Source organism: Trichomycterus rosablanca, chromosome 4 (assembly GCF_030014385.1).
Source record: "Trichomycterus rosablanca isolate fTriRos1 chromosome 4, fTriRos1.hap1, whole genome shotgun sequence".
NCBI classification, from domain to species: domain Eukaryota; kingdom Metazoa; phylum Chordata; class Actinopteri; order Siluriformes; family Trichomycteridae; genus Trichomycterus; species Trichomycterus rosablanca.
Window position 1 is genome coordinate 26,781,629 of NC_085991.1, and position 19,304 is coordinate 26,800,932.

At 41.4% G+C, this 19,304-nt stretch overlaps 1 protein-coding gene across 2 annotated transcripts in view; it reads left to right on the forward strand.

Annotated features, from left to right (window-relative positions):
• The window catches only part of focad (focadhesin), a 94,396-nt gene that overhangs the window by 56,430 nt on the left and 18,662 nt on the right, over positions 1-19,304 (forward strand). For both annotated transcript variants that reach the window (XM_062994084.1, XM_062994085.1), the window contains exons 20-29: positions 309-497; positions 685-806; positions 1,421-1,513; positions 5,159-5,247; positions 8,606-8,647; positions 14,145-14,253; positions 14,985-15,101; positions 15,714-15,952; positions 16,027-16,116; positions 17,634-17,781. In XM_062994084.1, the coding sequence (XP_062850154.1) occupies positions 309-497; positions 685-806; positions 1,421-1,513; positions 5,159-5,247; positions 8,606-8,647; positions 14,145-14,253; positions 14,985-15,101; positions 15,714-15,952; positions 16,027-16,116; positions 17,634-17,781 (1,238 nt within the window). The remainder of the gene's footprint in view (positions 1-308; positions 498-684; positions 807-1,420; positions 1,514-5,158; positions 5,248-8,605; positions 8,648-14,144; positions 14,254-14,984; positions 15,102-15,713; positions 15,953-16,026; positions 16,117-17,633; positions 17,782-19,304) is intronic.

The window sequence follows — 19,304 nt, forward strand, 5'->3', positions numbered from 1 at the left end:
AACCCTTGAGCCCTGTTACAAGCTGGCTGGGTGCTTACACAGACATGATGGGCTATGTTTGAAGGTTGGTTGAACATAGGGGCCTGAACATAGATGGTGAAAAATAGAGAGCAGTGCATGACTTTTGGTTCCTACTATAATATTTGTTTTATAAAAAAAACTGTAAAAAAAAAAAAGCAGACTTAACTTATTAACTATGAGCCAGTATTTTTAAATAAAAAAAAAACTGTTTTTAGGATGTGTGCCCTCTTTTTTACATTAACACTATATTCACCTAATTCATCTGTAAACTATCTGTTTATCCACAGCACTTGAGACCTTCCTGACGGCTCTCATAAAACAAGAGATGATCCAAATGCCCAGAGGAGTATACCATTTAGCCCTGAGAGGAGGAAACCTGCGTTCTGACCAAGGCAAAACTGTTGCTGGAGTCCCTGCCTTTATGCTAAAAACGTATGAGAAGAATAAGCAGCCTGGTCTTAAACCTGGTCTAGCAGGTATGATTAATTAATTAGAAATCCCCCTTTTTATTAAATACATTGTAAACAACTTTACTTAGTGTTCCCATTGGTGCCATTAATGCTAATAAATGATTTAAACCAGCTGTTCTTATTAAGCACAATGCAGTGTGGTGTGTGGCACACTTGAATAGACTTATGAGTTGTCATGACTTATTTGTTTTAGCTGGTCTGCTGCTCTGCTACGACCTCCCCATCCAGACTGACAAAGATGGACGACCAATTACCCGCTTCATAGTCAGCAGAGGCCGCAGCTACCAGCAGATGTTAACCACCCTCATCCATGAGGTAGAAACAACTTTGCTTTATTAATAAACCTTTTTTTAAATAAGGAATAGAACTTAGAAATTTGGAAAAATTTGCTCTACATGCAAATGTTTATCTGCCGAACGGTCATTTCCAATTCCTGACTGTGAAACCCCCAATCCGATCAAAGAGAGTCAGATCAGTACACGTCCCCTCTGACTTGTGTCCAGTCTGCAGCCATTTCTTATCACCTTTTTAGTGTTAGGTTCCCAAACAGAGCCATATCTTATGTGGAGAGCCACGCTATGCTCCATGTGACCCCCCCTTCCTTTCAGAGATCACAAATCACAGGTAACAGACAGAGCACATTCAAGTGAATGTGAAAAAAAAATATTACTGGTCTGATTACTTTGACCCTGATGATTCTGAACTCAATACTCTTACTCAACACAACACAAGAACACAAGATCAGTTTTCACCTACCTTGCAGCCATAAAAATAAAAATATAAAATTGACCCAAAATATAAAGACAAGATAAAATAAGCAGACCGAAACATCATACCTGTCTTGCCAATAAATGACACATATGTGTTAAACATGGCATTTCTTTGCCGGCATTAACATGTATATTTAAAAAAAAATCTCTCTCCCTCAGGTGAACATCCAGCCTTCAGAGTGGCATCGCTCCCTTTTACTGCCTCAGGCATGGCGTGACTTTATGAACCGGGCATACCAGGCTGTCTTACAGGTGTGTGTTTTTTTCACCCTGTTTGATCCTCTCTCAGCATGACATTAATCATTCACACTAGCACAACCAACCACCGACTACACCTTTAAACAACAAACTGGGGTAAAGCTGCTCACATGTCAGATTGTAGTGTCTTTAGGAAGCGGAACGTTGTGCAGACATGAGTATGTGAGGTAGATACAGTGTATCACAAAAGTGAGTACACCCCTCACATTTCTGCAAATATTTCATTATATCTTTTCATGGGACAACACTATAGACATGAAACTTGGATATAACTTAGAGTAGTCAGTGTACAACTTGTATAGCAGTGTAGATTTACTGTCTTCTGAAAATAACTCAACACACAGCCATTAATGTCTAAATGGCTGGCAACATAAGTGAGTACACCCCACAGTGAACATGTCCAAATTGTGCCCAAAGTGTCAATATTTTGTGTGACCACCATTATTATCCAGCACTGCCTTAACCCTCCTGGGCATGGAATTCACCAGAGCTGCACAGGTTGCTACTGGAATCCTCTTCCACTCCTCCATGATGACATCACGGAGCTGGTGGATGTTAGACACCTTGAACTCCTCCACCTTCCACTTGAGGATGCACCACAGGTGCTCAATTGGGTTTAGTCCATCACCTTTACCTTCAGCTTCCTCAGCAAGGCAGTTGTCATCTTGGAGGTTGCGTTTGGGGTCGTTATCCTGTTGGAAAACTGCCATGAGGCCCAGTTTTCGAAGGGAGGGGATCATGCTCTGTTTCAGAATGTCACAGTACATGTTGGAATTCATGTTTCCCTCAATGAACTGCAGCTCCCCATTGCCAGCAACACTCATGCAGCCCAAGACCATGATGCTACCACCACCATGCTTGACTGTAGGCAAGATACAGTTGTCTTGGTACTTCTCACCAGGGCGCCGCCACACATGCTGGACACCATCTGAGCCAAACAAGTTTATCTTGGTCTCGTCAGACCACAGGGCATTCCAGTAATCCATGTTCTTGGACTGCTTGTCTTCAGCAAACTGTTTGCGGGCTTTCTTGTGCATCAGCTTCCTTCTTGGATGACGACCATGCAGACCGAGTTGATGCAGTGTGCGGCGTATGGTCTGAGCACTGACAGGCTGACCTCCCACATCTTCAACCTCTGCAGCAATGCTGGCAGCACTCATGTGTCTATTTTTTAAAGCCAACCTCTGGATATGACGCCGAACACGTGGACTCAACTTCTTAGGTCGACCCTGGCGAAGCCTGTTCCGAGTGGAACCTGTCCTGGAAAACCGCTGTATGACCTTGGCCACCATGCTGTAGCTCAGTTTCAGGGTGTTAGCAATCTTCTTATAGCCTAGGCCATCTTTGTGGAGAGCACCAATTCTATTTCTCACATCCTCAGAGAGTTCTTTGCCATGAGGTGCCATGTTGAATATCCAGTGGCCAGTATGAGAGAATTGTACCCAAAACACCAAATTTAACAGCCCTGCTCCCCATTTACACCTGGGACCTTGACACATGACACCAGGGAGGGACAACGACACATTTGGGCACAATTTGGACATGTTCACTGTGGGGTGTACTCACTTATGTTGCCAGCTATTTAGACATTAATGGCTGTGTGTTGAGTTATTTTCAGAAGACAGTAAATCTACACTGCTATACAAGCTGTACACTGACTACTCTAAATTATATCCAAGTTTCATGTCTATAGTGTTGTCCCATGAAAAGATATAATGAAATATTTGCAGAAATGTGAGGGGTGTACTCACTTTTGTGATACACTGTATGTAGGTATTTTTTACATAAGTAGTAGCCCCAGGGTCTGTATTTGGGGAACATCTTAGATCAGTTGATCAGCCATAATTGCTTGAGGAAGCCTAAGCACAGCTATCTTTTTCTCTTTTTAATACCCATCAATGTCTAAAGTCCTTCTTGGTCTAAAAGCTTTGTGACAAAATCATGTACAACCATCTGTTTATTAATTGTGTAGTAACAAGCAGAAGGAGGATTTGAATGGCTGATTCTGACATGCATGAGAAGCACTTGTTCCATATGTGTTCAGCATGTAGTCATCAATATGACATATTTTATTATAATTAATCTGGGAAATGTTTAGAGTAGATTCAGAAGATATACAGATCCAGAGACTTTTTGCACAGTTTGTGTTGTGGATTTATTTTAAATTGATATCAGTGAAATTTCATGTCCATTTATTGGCATTTCACTCATAAGTATGATATGAAAACGTGTTTTAGACCTCATTATATTGTTAGTAGGTGCATCCTTTTTGCTTTATTCATCCTTGAGTTTGGGTTAGAACTCAATTTAATTGATCGGACTTAGTTTGGAAAGACACACACTTGGTCTTTTACCTTTTACATTGCATTGTCGGGACAAAACCCAAGCCATGATGTCCTGTTTGTAAACCTCTATGATCAAACTTGCAATATCTAAGGTTTTTCTTTCCCAGGACCATAGTATTCTCAATATTTAAAGCTTGGCACAACCTTGAACCTTCCTAGAGCTGACAGTCTGGCCACATTTGGCATGCAGGCAAGAATGGCCTTGGTCTGGGATAGCTCCAGAAGTCCTGTAGAGATGATAGAACCTATTGGACAGGCAACTATTTTTGCAGTTGTCCATAAATCAGGCCTGTATGATAAAGTAACAAGACTAAATCCATTGTGGAGTAAAGGGCATATGACAGCCCGCTTGTGTCGTATGCTTTTTGTCGTATGCTGCAGGACTCTGTCAACATGAATAAAAGGTTCTCTGGGCTGACGAGGCAAAAATTCAGCTCTTTGAACAGAACAGTCACCGCATATAACCTAGCTATTTTCATATGTTCAGTAAAACACAGTGGTGGTAGCATCATGCTATGTTGGTGCTTCTCAGCAGCAGGTACAAGGAGGAATGGATGAAAAGAAAACCTCCAGAATGCATGCAAACTCACAACACTGACCAAAAGCATACAGCAGCTTTGAGGAAAGTCTCTGAATGTTCTTGAGTGGCCCAGCCAAAGCCTGGACCTAAACCTTGTTCAACATCTGCATAAAGACCTGAAGATGGCAGTTTACAGATGCCTGCAATTGGATCAAACTTGGAAGGATCTGCCATGAATAATGGGATAAAAAGCCCAAACCCAGGTGCAAGCTTGTAGCGACGTATCCAAGATAACTTTTAGCTGTAATTGCTGCTAAAGTGGCTTCTATGAAAGATTGAATACAGTGTCTGAATACTTTATAAATAGGTAATTTCAGTGTGTTTTTTTGTTATAAATTTTTTTTACAAACTCTAACTTAATTTTGGGTAATTAAGTGTAGATTGATGTGTAAATTATATTAATTTAGAATCACATCCACAGTATAGAGCAAATGTCAAGGGGTCTAAATACTTTCTGAATGATTTGTGAATGTATTATTACTTAATATTAAGTCAGAACTTTTAATATGACATTTCTGTTGTGAATGTACAAATGCTATAATAGTTCATTTCTTATTGATTGCTGATTGCTTATTTTTTTATTAATTGCTCATTTAAATATTTTTTGTGCTGTTTAATATTGTATATGAAAAGCATTTTGTGCTTGTGAACTCAAGTTGAAGAGTGGTAAATAAATGAATAGTAATATTAATTTCTTTTATGGTTGTATCTCAGGGGCGTAAAGCAGAGCTGGAGATGCTGCAGAAGCAGGGGAAGGAGAGTCCAGATGACTTACAGTATAAACAGCATTGCTCCTGGCTCTGGTGAGTATAATTTACAACACACAGATTAACCTTTTTGCATTGAGAATGCCCATCATCGAACGCACATCCTAATACAGAAACTCACTTTATTTATAGCAGTTCTTTCTGGCAATGAACCCTCTCATATGAGGGCAGCATGAGCTTTTGGAGCTTCTTAATAATTCTTTCCAAGACTCCTTGACAACAGAAAAGTGTTTGCACTATTATCTAGAGATCACGAGTTTGAGTTCAGATGATGCCACAAGCCATTCTTGACAAGAGCATGGATGCCTACTAGTGTTTTTCCTTTGATGAGAATAATGAGGTTTTCTAATTGTCATGCAATCACAGCCTGTCCCAGACGACTGTCATTTTGTGTTTGTTACTCTCATGTAAATAACTTTTGATTTATTTAGTGTACACAGTAGCGTTCATGTGTTTACAATAAAATTGAGTGGACAGTAGGTTCCCCATAAGGAAAGTGCAACGCCTGCCCACAATTATATTTTTTCTAGGACGTTTTCTTTTTTCTTCTAAGCACTGAACACAGAAGAACTTCATTGCTATCTGATACCTGCAAATTAGATGCCAGCAGGGCTGAACTTGTGTCCTACTGTTGCAGGGAGAGTTTATATTCAATATATTTGGTTACTAATGTTTAGTGAATGTCCTTTCATTTATTTCATTCATTTTCTTTAATGTCACTGGGCGCAATGCAGTAACACACCCTGTACAGGACGCCAATATATAATAGGGCCTTGAACCCCCCTCAACCTTAACACAACTTAACTTCATTGTCCGGCTCCCACCCACCAAGTAGTTACATCCTGACCTGTGATCTACAAGCCTTTGCTCTGAAAATGTTATTCTGACTGCAAGTAGGTCAGCCTAGTGTAACAGTGGAGATCGTTCCTCTTGGACACCTACATCAACTACTGATTACTTTATAAAGCCAAATTCGGGTAATACATACTGCACAAGCACCATGCTCGATTGCAAGTTTAACAAGATCATTATTTAAAAACTCATCTAACATGAACAAGTAATAATTTAAACTGTGGATAAAAAAAAAAAAATGCTAGCACTCTGTAAGAGCTGGCTATTTGTCCTTCTAATTTCAGTGGTGCTATTGGCCAGTCGGGCATCTGCACAGACATGATGGCTAGTGTTCGAGGGGGAAGTGAGTGGCTGAAACAGCCTAGCAATTATGATGTGCACTTGTCAGTGTGCTCTCAGTGCCCATCCTAAGCCTAGATAAAAATAGGAGGGTTGCGTCAGGGCATGCCGCGTAAAAACTGTGCCAAGTCTGTATGCAGAACAGATCCACTGTGTCAACACCTAAAATCTTAATGTGTTCTTTCTAATTATTGTTACCGTTACTCATTACCAGAACCTATTTTTCTTTACTTGTAAAAAAAAAAAAAAATTATGGTGGAAAATAAGTATTTTGTCACCCACAAACAAGCAAGATTTCTGGCTCTCACAGACCTGTAACTTCTTCTTTAAGAAGCTCTTCTGTCCTCCACTCGTTACCTGTATTAATGGCACCTGTTTGACCTCGTTATCTGTATAAAAGACACCTGTCCACAGCCTCAAACAGTCAGACTCCAAACTCAACCATGGCCAAGACCAAAGAGCTGTCGAAGGACACCAGGAAGAAAATTGTAGACCTGCACCAGGCTGGGAAGAGTGAATCTACAATAGGCAAGCAGGTTGTTGTGAATAAATCAACTGTGGGAGCAATTGTAAGAAAATGGAAGACATACAAGACCATTGATAATCTCCCTCGATCTGGGGCCCCACGCAAGATCTCATCCCGTGGGGTCAAAATGATCATGAGAACGGTGAGCAAAAATCCCAGAACTACACGGAGGGACCTGATGAATGACCTGCAGAGAGCTGGGACCAAAGTAACAAAAGCTACCATCAGTAACACACTACGCCGAGAGGGACTCAAATCCTGCAGTGCCAGGCGTGTCCCCCTGCTTAAGCCAGTACATGTCCAAGCCCGTCTGAAGTTTGCCAGAGAGCACATGGATGATCCAGAAGAGGATTGGGAGAATATCATGTGGTCAGATGAAACCAAAATGGAACTTTTTGGTAAAAACTCAACTCGTCATGTTTGGAGGAAGAAGAATGCTGAGTTGCATCCCAAGAACACCATACCTACTGTGAAGCATGGGGGTGGAAACATCATGCTTTGGGGCTGTTTTTCTGCAAAGGGGACAGGACGACTGATCCGTGTTAAGGGAAGAATGAACGGGGCCATGTATCGTGAGATTTTAAGCCAAAACCTCCTTCCATCAGTGAGAGCATTGAAGATGGAACGTGGCTGGGTCTTCCAGCATGACAATGATCCCAAACACACCGCTCGGGCAATGAAGGAGTGGCTCCGTAAAAAGCATTTCAAGGTCCTGGAGTGGCCTAGCCAGTCTCCAGACCTCAACCCCATAGCAAATTTGTGGAGGGAGTTGAAAGTCCGTGTTGCCCAGCGACAGCCCCAAAACATCACTGCTCTAGAGGAGATCTGCATGGAGGAATGGGCCAAAATACCAGCTACAGTGTGTGCAAACCTGGTGAAGACTTACAGGAAACGTTTGACCTCTGTCATTGCCAACAAAGGTTATGTTACAAAGTATTGAGTTGAACTTTTGTTATTGACCAAATACTTATTTTCCACCATAATTTACAAATAAATTCTTTAAAAATCCTACAATGTGATTTCCTGGATTTTTTTTTTTTCTCATTTTGTCTCTCATAGTTGAAGTGTACCTATGATGAAAATTACAGACCTCTCTCATCTTTCTAAGTAGGAGAACTTGCACAATCAGTGGCTGACTAAATACTTTTTGGCCCCACTGTAAATAGCCCTGGTTTACCAAATCAAATGTAGCTTAAATTATCAGCAAATCACAGCTATGTTGAATAAACATATAATCACTCTAAGATATAAAAAATAGAGACATTTTAAATATCAAATTTGAATATAATGGTACAACTTACAGTTTGGGCATATCTCATACAATGTTTTTTTATTTCTTTATTTTAAAGACTTTTTACTAACCACATATGTACCTGAAGTATTTTCATACTCTTCAACTTTTTTCAGCCAGGTGTGTGTGTGTGTGGGGTCTCTACTGAAAGCCAGTAAGCCTGAGGTGTCTAGTAAAGAAGGGCTTAGGATGTGAAGCAGTGGGAATTATTAGAGTGCAGTGGCTGGTGTGTGGTTTGTGTTGAAAAGAGAATTCATTTGAAGTAGTATTTTGAAATGTGTGTGTGTGTTAGGTTATCACCTAAATCATAGCATATGGGGATGAAAGGTTGACCCGTGTGTGTGCAGTGTAGTAAATCAGCTCTGCTTTGCTCTTTCTCTCTTCAGGGTCAGGGACCAGCTGACTGATGTGGTAAAGGCTGCTGCCAAGTGAGTTACAGATGACACTGTTATCTTTTCTTTTCTCCTCTATAGCCATTTTTCTGGCTTTCTCATGGCATGCGCACACTGGCACAGCAGGCATTGATGGTGAATCACAGCACTAGGGTTTTGAGAACCTGGGTTCAAACTTAACCCTGTGTCCACCTGGCTTTCTTTTGTGTACTTTTAATAACATTCACAATGTAGATTAACCACTAAATTGGCCCCATGCTGCATAGGCAACATGCTGTACCAGTGTTTGGCAAAATGTATTTCATAAGAAATGTCAATTGACTTTTTTGGTCTAACAAAATGTTATTGACATGTTGGTCTGTTTATTTTCTGCTAAAAGTGCCTTTAATTAACAGTATGATGGCTTCCCATTCAGCAAAACTGACTGCCAGACCATACCCCCCTAATTTACCTCTACTTATACAGCTGCCTTGCATTTCAGATCTTTAAATTTAGATTTTTCAGACTGTCTACCATAATTTTACAAGGTCTTGTGGACCTGGGTTCAAACTTCCTCTCACTGCCTGTTTGGAGTTTGGCTTGTTCTGTCTTTGTCCATATTAGGGTGGCACGGTGGCTCGGTGGGTAGCACTGTCACCCCACAGGAAGAAGGTCCTGTGTTCGGTCACCAGGTGGAGCAGTCCAGGTTCTTTCTTAGTGGAGTCTGCATGTTCTCCCCGTGTCTGTGTGGGTTTCCTCGGGTGCTCCGGTTTTCTCCCACCTACTTTTGTACTTGAATACTTTTTGCTGCTATAATAACTGACTTTCCCTATGGTATTAATAAAGTTATACAGTGTATCACAAAAGTGAGTACACCCCTCACATTTCTGCAGATATTTAAGTATATCTTTTCATGGGACAACACTGACAAAATGACACTTTGACACAATGAAAAGTAGTCTGTGTGCAGCTTATATAACAGTGTACATTTATTCTTCCCTCAAAATAACTCAATATACAGCCATTAATGTCTAAACCACCGGCAACAAAAGTGAGTAAACCCCTTAGTGAAAGTTCCTGAAGTGTCAATATTTTGTGTGGCCACCATTATTTCCCAGAACTGCCTTAACTCTCCTGGGCATGGAGTTTACCAGAGCTTCACAGGTTGCCACTGGAATGCTTTTCCACTCCTCCATGACGACATCACGGAGCTGGCGGATATTCGAGACTTTGCGCTCCTCTACCTTCCGCTTGATGATGCCCTATTGATGTTCTATTGGGTTTAGGTCTGGAGACATGCTTGGCCAGTCCATCACCTTTACCCTCAGCCTCTTCAATAAAGCAGTGGTCGTCTTAGAGGTGTGTTTGGGGTCATTATCATGCTGGAACACTGCCCTGCGACCCAGTTTCCGGAGGGAGGGGATCATGCTCTGCTTCAGTATTTCACAAGTACATATTGGAGTTCATGTGTCCCTCAATGAAATGTAACTCCCCAACACCTGCTGCACTCATGCAGCCCCAGACCATGGTATTCCCACCACCATGCTTGACTGTAGGCATGACACACTTATCTTTGTACTCCTCACCTGATTGCCGCCACACATGCTTGAGACCATCTGAACCAAACAAATTAATCTTGGTCTCATCAGACCATAGGACATGGTTCCAGTAATCCATGTCCTTTGTTGACATGTCTTCAGCAAACTGTTTGCGGGCTTTCTTGTGTAGAGACTTCAGAAGAGGCTTCCTTCTGGGGTGACAGCCATGCAGACCAATTTGATGTAGTGTGCGGCGTATGGTCTGAGCACTGACAGGCTGACCCCCCACCTTTTCAATCTCTGCAGCAATGCTGACAGCACTCCTGCGCCTATCTTTCAAAGACAGCAGTTGGATGTGACGCTGAGCACGTGCACTCAGCTTCTTTGGACGAGGAGGAGGAACACGAGGTCTGTTCTAAGTGGACCCTGCTCTTTTAAAATGCTGGATGATCTTGGCCACTGTGCTGCAGCTCAGTTTCAGGGTGTTGGCAATCTTCTTGTAGCCTTGGCCATCTTCATGTAGCACAACAATTCGTCTTTTAAGATCCTCAGAGAGTTCTTTGCTATGAGGTGCCATGTTGGAACTTTCAGTGACCAGTATGAGAAAGTGTGAGAGCTGTACTACTAAATTGAACACACCTGCTCCCTATGCACACCTGAGACCTAGTAACACTAACAAGTCACATGACATTTTGGAGGGAAAATGACAAGCAGTGCTCAATTTGGACATTTAGGGGTGTAGTCTCTTAGGGGTGTACTCACTTTTGTTGCCGGTGGTTTAGACATTAATGGCTGTATATTGAGTTATTTTGAGGGAAGAATAAATTTACCCTGTTATATAAGCTGCACACAGACTACTTTTCATTGTGTCGAAGTGTCATTTTGTCAGTGTTGTCCCATGAAAAGATATACTTAAATATCTGCAGAAATGTGAGGGGTGTACTCACTTTTGTGATACACTGTATCTATCTATCTCTCTCTCTCTCTCTATCTATCCATCTATCTATCCATCCATCCATCCATCCATCATATATTTTACTCCAGAGATCTGATATGTTATGGTTTATAAATCGTTTGCTTCGTAGACCTTTCTTCATAAATGAACCGCCTGCCATTACAGGCACATGAATTAAAATTCTGACTTCTGCCCCTCTTCTAGGTAAACAGAACGGCACTATCCAATTATGGGCAGGGTTGAGGCCACGCTAATGAATAGGGCTGTTAGTGCTTTCCTCAAAGCAAGTTTGACTGCCGTAGTCTAGTGGTTAAGGTACTGGTCCAGTAATCAGAAGGTTGCCGGTTCAAGCATCACCACTGCCAGGTTTCCACTGTTGGGCCCTTGAGCAAGGCCCTTAACCCTTAATTGCTTAGATTGTATACTGTCACAACTGTAAGTCGCTTTGGATAAAAGCGTCTGCCAAATGCTGAAAATATAAATGTATGTTCTGGCATGAGCAGCAGGCAAAAGATATGCTCTGTCTTTTTTTTTTTTTATAGCAAATTTAGTAAGCAGAAACTAAATAAAGAGAATAAACTTGCCAAAACAATACAACAATAATCAAATTAAAAGGACCAGCCCCACCATACTTCATAGCAGTGATAAAAACCTGCACTGCATCAGCCACAAATACAGCTCACTTTAACCCCTCAAGGGGACTTGGATCTAGACTCTTTTCTGTACTGGTCTTTTCTGTACAAATTGTAAAATAAATCTCCTCTGCCTGAAACAAAGTTCCCTGCTGTTTTAAAATATAGACTACTGAGCTCCACTTGAACAAGCAATCATTGTGATTTTAACAAAACAGGCACTTGGAATCTCTCGGATAATTTAGCTGTTGTCAGCTCTTACTCCTCTTTAGACTAGCCAGCGTTTCCTTTTAGAAATATGTTTCACAAGCAGAGAACAAAGCACATCTTAAGTCACCCTGGACTAGAGCATTTGCCGAGCGGAGTGAATGTAAATACTTCTGCCAGCTTACTGTAATGCACTTTGTGTAAGAAGCTAAGTCAGGCTGACCCTAAAGGATTCATAACATAAAGCTCAGCTGGATAAATGTTTCAGTAGGATCAAAGTTACACAACGGGGAAAGTAAAAGCTTTGCTTTGTGAAGTGAAAAAATACTCAGGAATATCCATTGTAATTACAGCTGTTGACGGACGACTGTTTGACTGGATTGGATTTGCTTTTGAGGCAGGGGAGTAGGTTAACTAAATAAAGACAGCCGTCATTTTGATCCTTGTTGTCTTTTAAGGTCAGAAATGAACATGTAAAAACAAAGTCTTTTAAAGTTCCTCTTTCTAATTTCCTCTGTTATTACGAGTTTTTTTTTTAAAAATACTCACTTTTCTACAAAGTCACCTTTGCGATGCATTTTTCCCAGCGTTGAACCACTTTAACACCATCAGTGAAAAATGTTATTGGTTGAGCGTGTAGCCACTGATGCACCGCTGCTTTCACATAATCACATACAAATCTTAAAGCTTCTAAAAAGGTGGAAATCAGATGGTGGTAAATCCGGACTATAAGCACTCCGTCTCAGACACGACCAAATACTACTTCTCCCACCCTTATGTTTCCAACCAAAATATAAAAGTGCAGAAACTTTTTCAAGATCCCTTGTATGTATTTCTCACACAGTTATCACCAAGGTTATTATGCCAGTCACACAGCTAAGATTAATATTAGTATTCTGTTGAGTTCTACTGGTCATGAGTGTTGCCTTTCCTCGCCAAACAAATCGCTTATCCAAATGGTCAAACAGTTCTAGTTTTGATTAGTCACTCTATGGAACTGTGTCTCAGAACTCTGTGGGCCTATCCAAATTTCTTCTGGCGGACACCAGTCAACCCTTCCTTTGCTTCATGGTCCAGAGTGCCAAGCGTCATGAAGTCTGCCCACGAAGTCTGCCCTTTGATGTTAGATGATCATCTTTCTGTTAAAAATCTGTCCCAGACCCATAAGGTCATCCTTTTAAAGGAGTCTTTTGCAGTAACACACTGTTTTCTTAATTGTCCTGAGATTGCTTAGACTTATGGATGAAATACTTATGGATAATACTCCCAATGGTGTCTCTAGGAATGTTCTAGGTTTTGGAAATCTTATACCCATTGGCCTTTTGATTATTTCACCATGGCTGCAATATACACACACACCTTGAAACTCAATGTCAATTGGTTCTGGGAGTGGCGTTGAGTTTAAAAGACGTTGAGTTTCAAGGTATTTTTTCCCATAAGGATGTACGATTAATTATTCAATACATTTGTGCCTTTTTCGGCTCTAAAGCTCTGTCAGACTCTGTCTATACACCCATCCAATCCCTGAGTGTTCATTGGAGTCGAATCAGGGAACTGTGCTCTTATCTATGGTAAAGATTCATTTGTTTTGCTTACTCTATTTCATTATGGTGTCGTGCGTAAACAACTCCATGGATCAGTGCGGATTTGTTTCAAAGATTCACTCGTGGTGAATCAGCGCTTCCGATTTTGGGTGGAATTTCAGTTGTTTCTCTAATACAAAACAATAAATGCATTTTTTTTTTTTTTTTTGGATTTCTCCAATGTGTGTCATTTAGGTGAGCTGGCAATGGAAAACTCTCTCTTTCTTGGTTGTAGAGGTACAAGTGACAGCTTAGTTAACGAATATAACAAATGTTTATATACAACATCACAGTCTTTATTAAGTCCCCAATGGTTTAATCATGTTGTAATCTAACTTTAGGTTATACCGACTAGCACTAGGGTTTTAAAATCACTAATAATATGTAGGAGTTGAAAAACTGTGCCATGAAAGTACACAACTTATGTTCTCAAGGTTACTTGTATGTATCAATAAATATCCTTTGTCTGTTTAATAAGATTTCTTGTTGTATATTATTATTAAATTCTATGCACATCACCATAATCATGATCTTTTAATGTCAGGTGGTTTAATATTTACTTTATTTTAACAGGGATTTAAACTTGTGTTTTTGCTTATTTATTTTGTGCTTTCAGTGTGTATTTTGTGTGTATTGCAGGGACAGTCCAGTAGTCCAGGGGAACTGCATTTTGGCTCTTAGTGGTCTTGCTGTGGCCCTGAGTCGCCATGGGAGTAGTCTTCCTGCTCAAAGCAATGGACAAGTTGAGGTAAAAACAAATCTAGACTTAATGCATTTAGGTTAGGAATGTAAAATTTGTCTGTTACATTTACCCTATAGCCAACTGCTATTGGTTTGATTTGTTTATAGCATTTTATAGCATAACATCAAGTTTTATGTCAGCAAGTTTTTTACTTCATGAAAACTGTAATGAACAGGCAGTAATGTAGAACAGTAAGATGAACACAAACACCATGAGCAGAACCAGTTTAGCATCGTGAATGAGTTAGTAGCAACCTGTCTATTACAAGAGCTAACTTAACATGCTAATCATAATTAATAGAGATGTGGTTGATATATCAAATATTTTCCTGACATTATTAGTGTAGTTGTTAAGATAAGCTGACTTTTACCTTACTGGCATACTGAGACATTGTGCAAAATGTCCACATAATTTCTGTAAACAAATAGCGTGAAACTTAGATCCACATGTGCTGAGTTTAGCATCTTTAAAAATTATATTAAAATAACCTGAATAGCATCAGAGAATTCTGTACCAGATCATGACACTCAAGAATTTCCTTCGGGATAAATAAAGTATCTATCTATCTATCTATCTATCTATCTATCTATCTATCTATCTATCTATCTATCTATCTATCTATCTATCTATCTATCTATCTATCTATCTATCTATCTATCTATCTATCTATCTATCTATCTATCTATCTATCTATCTATCTATCTATCTATCTACACTATAACATTTTGTGTCTGAAGGTGGGTCCAGAGATCCTCCCAACAGCTCATTGGCTGTCTATGGTTATTGACACTCTTCTGAGCATTGTGAGCAGCAGCAGCCGACCCAAAGGACAAGTCTTCCCTTGGTTTGTTCATGTGAGTAATGCACCACCTACATCTAGTGACATTTAGCAGACCAAAGCAACTTATAAATGAATGCAATTCAGCCAGCTGAGGTTTAAGGACCTTGCTCAAGGACCAAGTGCACCAATGCTTTATAATAATAACTAGCACTTTACTTAGATATAGGTGTACCACCTACTGTGCCATATGCATTATAGCTCAGTCATACTGTCTTCCGACAAGTAATGAGTTTCTGCATTTGGAAAATCACTGTGTAATTAGTTTTTATTTGATTGTAGCACATGAACCATTACAATCTTGAGTAACCTATAAAACTTCAAATTCCAAACACATCATTAATACATGGAACTTGGTTAGGGTCGTTTTTTATATGCACATTCAGCCATGTTTATCTGGCAGCTCTAAATGTCCTTCTGTTGGATTTATGGTTTGCTACACTGGCTGTAGAACTGATCTTAGGTGTGGCAATCAGAATCTATAATCTATCCAGTTTCTCATTACCAGCTTCTGCTTGGGTTATACAGTATCATCACTCTGCTTTGTCATGTTGTTTCCAGATTATTCCATAGCAATACAAATGAGCGTATGCCATACTTACTGCTTTTTTTTCTCTTCTCACTGCAGCGCTCATACTCGGGTGAAAACACAGCCAGTGCTATAGCCCGCTCCTGTGCAGCACTCGGCCTGGCCATGCTAGTACCCGTGCTGGTCACCTCGCACAGGGAGGCCGTGCCTACCATACTCGACACCCTGAAATCAGGGCTGCCTGATGCACCCACTGCAGATGACTCGCAGGCCGTGCAGTTTCACAGCGGCCTGGCACTGGGTATGCTGCTGGCCTGGCTCAATGAGGAGAAAGTCAGGTTGGTACTACACAGTTTTATGCTGTGCATTTATAAATATCTATATGTGTGTTCACATTGGATGTTATTTACAGTGACATAGGTGGGCAGTCCATGTGGAAGCTGGTGCTGAGTTATCTGGAGCTTTTGGAGGCGTGCTGTTTTAATACCCAGCTGGAGTATAAGTAAGCCCAAAATACTATTATTTATGGTGTCGAAAATACCATGAGCCAAAACATTAGGACCACATGTCTAATATGCTGTCTAGAATGAGTGTCTGATCTGTCTTGACATGGACTTTACAAAACATCTGAGAGAGTTCTGTGGTATCTGGTACCAGGGCATTATTAGCAGGTCTTTTAACTTTATGGGATGGATTGTCCTACACTGCACAGTAGTCACTGTCACTAAACTCTTATTAAAGTCACCCAGGTCTTTAAACCTGATTAAATCCGCTGCATTCAACTCGAGTATTATAAGTAAGGCCCTACCTACCTAATTCACAGACTTGAAAATTGCGACACGGACCGTGAAATGAGCCGTTTCTCATGTAATATGCAATTTGCTATAAAATTCCAAATTTAAGGTTTGTGTTTAGCGATTTAACATTTTCATTTGTGTAGTGTTCAAGTGCCTTAAGCTTACTGCTTAATTTGCACTATGAAGCGGTTCTAGCAATCCTACAGCAATTCAGTTAGCAATCGGTTAGTCAAAATGTCCGAGATGTTGAAGTATAAAGCAGCTAAAAACACTATTTGTGTATATTTTGACAAATTGTGCGCTTATTGGCCAATTAAGGCCCAGTTGCTCTTTCTGTGTGAAGATATGAATAACACTAAAAGCAGCTAAGCTAAGGCCACAGTCCAGAAGGTAAAACATTCAATAAACAGTTATGGACAAGCATGCAAAACAGCGGTTAATATCGGTAAGTATCGATACTACACGTCATTTTTGTTACATTTATAATTGCAAATTTCCAGCAGTTGAAGCGGCCATGAGAAATCAATTTGCCAATTGTGCCTGTTGGACAGCCAGCCAGGTCAATAGCACAACCAAAATTCTAACTCAAGAGCATTGGACTGCTACACTAGCCAAGCACCTCTTACCTACTGTTTATTAATTCATAATTACTTCCAGTACTTTTATACAGATAGTTTTCCAACATAGCTCTATAGGGAGAGATACACACAAATGTATGTAAATTAATATGTGAACAGTGATGCTGGCTTAGCAACTGTATAATTAGCACAGCAGGTATAAGCCATTCACTTGCCTTTCCTATCTGCTCATGTTTGGGTGGCACGGTGCCTCAGTGGGTAGCACTGTCGCCTCACAGCAAGAAGGTCCTGAGTTTGATTTCCAGGTGAAGCGGTCCAGGTCTTTTCTGTGTGGAGTTTGCATGTTCTCCCTGTGTCTGTGTGGGTTTCCTACAGGAGCTCCGGTTTCCTCCCATAGTTCAAAGAAATACAAGTGAGGTGAACTGGAGATACAAAATTATCCATGACTGTGTTTGACATTAAACTTAAATTGAAGAATCTTGTGTAACCAGTAACTACCGTTTCTGTCATGAATGTAACCAAAGTGTGTAAAACATGACGTTAAAATCCTAATAAATAAATAAATCTGCTCATGTTCTTTCTCTTTTTTTGTACTCTTCTTCACATTTCTAACTCCTCTCTCACCACTTGTTTCTCTTTTTCAGTTCAGGCTGTGTTTTGGCTGTAGGGCTGTTGCTCAGCTCTCTGTGTAGTAGTAGTGTCGAAGAACAGCGAGGACGTGTGTTTCTGTCTCTAGACAGACTGCTGCAGAGCCTGCGAGACAGCAGCGGCATGGGACGCATGCAGCAGGAGGTCAGATTCTCAGATGTGTTAAAACTTTTCCTGCCAGGTCATACATTTACTTGTGAACACAACTCCTAATTAACTATATAACTACCGTCTCTCACACTCACGCCCTTATCACAACCACCTCCCACTGGTTCATCTGCTGGCAACTTTAACTTTCCATTCATGCACTCCAACACCCAGCCCCCATGCTCCAATCTGTCCTTCACAACAGCCCAGGTGAGGAATGAGCTGAAGAAAATCAAGGTGAAGAAAGCTGCGGGTCCAGATGGCATCAGTGCCAGGCTCCTCAAGTCCTGTGCAGATCAGCTGTGCGGGGTAGTTGAGCACATGTTCAACTTGAGTCTGAAGCTGGGAAGAGTACCACAGCTGTGGAAAACATCTTGTGTGGTACCTGTGCCGAAAACACAGCACCCAAAGGACCTCAACAGCTACAGACCGGTGGCACTGACTTCACATTTGATGAAATCACTGGAGAGGCTGGTCCTTACCCACCTCCGCCCTCTGGTGAGCCCATCCATGGACCCTCTTCAGTTTGCTTACCAACCTGGCGTCGGGGTGGATGATGCCATCATCTATCTGCTACACGGAGCTCTTTCGCACCTGGAGAAACCTGGGAGCACTGTGAGAATCACCTTCTTCGATTTCTCCAGTGCTTTTAACACCATACGGCCGGGGCTCCTAAAGGACAAACTGGATCATGTTGGAGTGGACAGTCACCTGTCCAACTGGATACTGGACTACCTCACCAACCGACCACAGTATGTGAGGGCACGGGACTGTGTGTCTGATATGGTGGTCAGCAGCACAGGGGCCCCTCAGGGAACGGTCTTGGCACCGTTCCTCTTCACCCTGTACACGGCTGACTTCATGCACAGATCACCGGACTGTCACCTCCAGAAGTTCTCTAATGACTCAGCGATTGTCGGACTTATAAACAATGACGAGGACAGCGAGTACAGAGAACTGATCCAGGACTTCATGGACTGGTGTCTGCAGAACCACCTCCAGTTAAACGTGGGGAAGACCAAAGAACTGGTGGTGGATTTCCACAGGTGCAGACCCACCTTGTCACCGGTAAACATCCAGGGAATGGACATTGAGAGAGTGGACTCTTACAAGTACCTGGGTGTTCACCTTAACAACAAACTGGACTGGTCAGTTAACACTACTGCACTTTATAAAAAAGGTCAGAGCAGACTCTACCTACTCAGGAGACTGCGGTCATTTGGAGTGCGGGGGGGAACTCTTGAGGACTTTTTTTGATACAGTGGTGGCATCAGCCATCTTTTATGGAGTGGTATGTTGGGGCAGCAGCATATCTACAGCGGACAGGAAGAGACTAGACAAACTTATTAAGAGGGCCGGCTCTGTCCTGGGGAGCCCCTTAGATCCAGTGCAGGTGGTGGGAGACAGAAGGATGTTAGCCAAGCTGGCATCCATGCTGGAGAACGACTCCCACCCCATGCATGAGCAGCACTCTGGCAGCACTGGGCAGCTCCTTCAGTGACAGGCTGCTTCACCCCAAA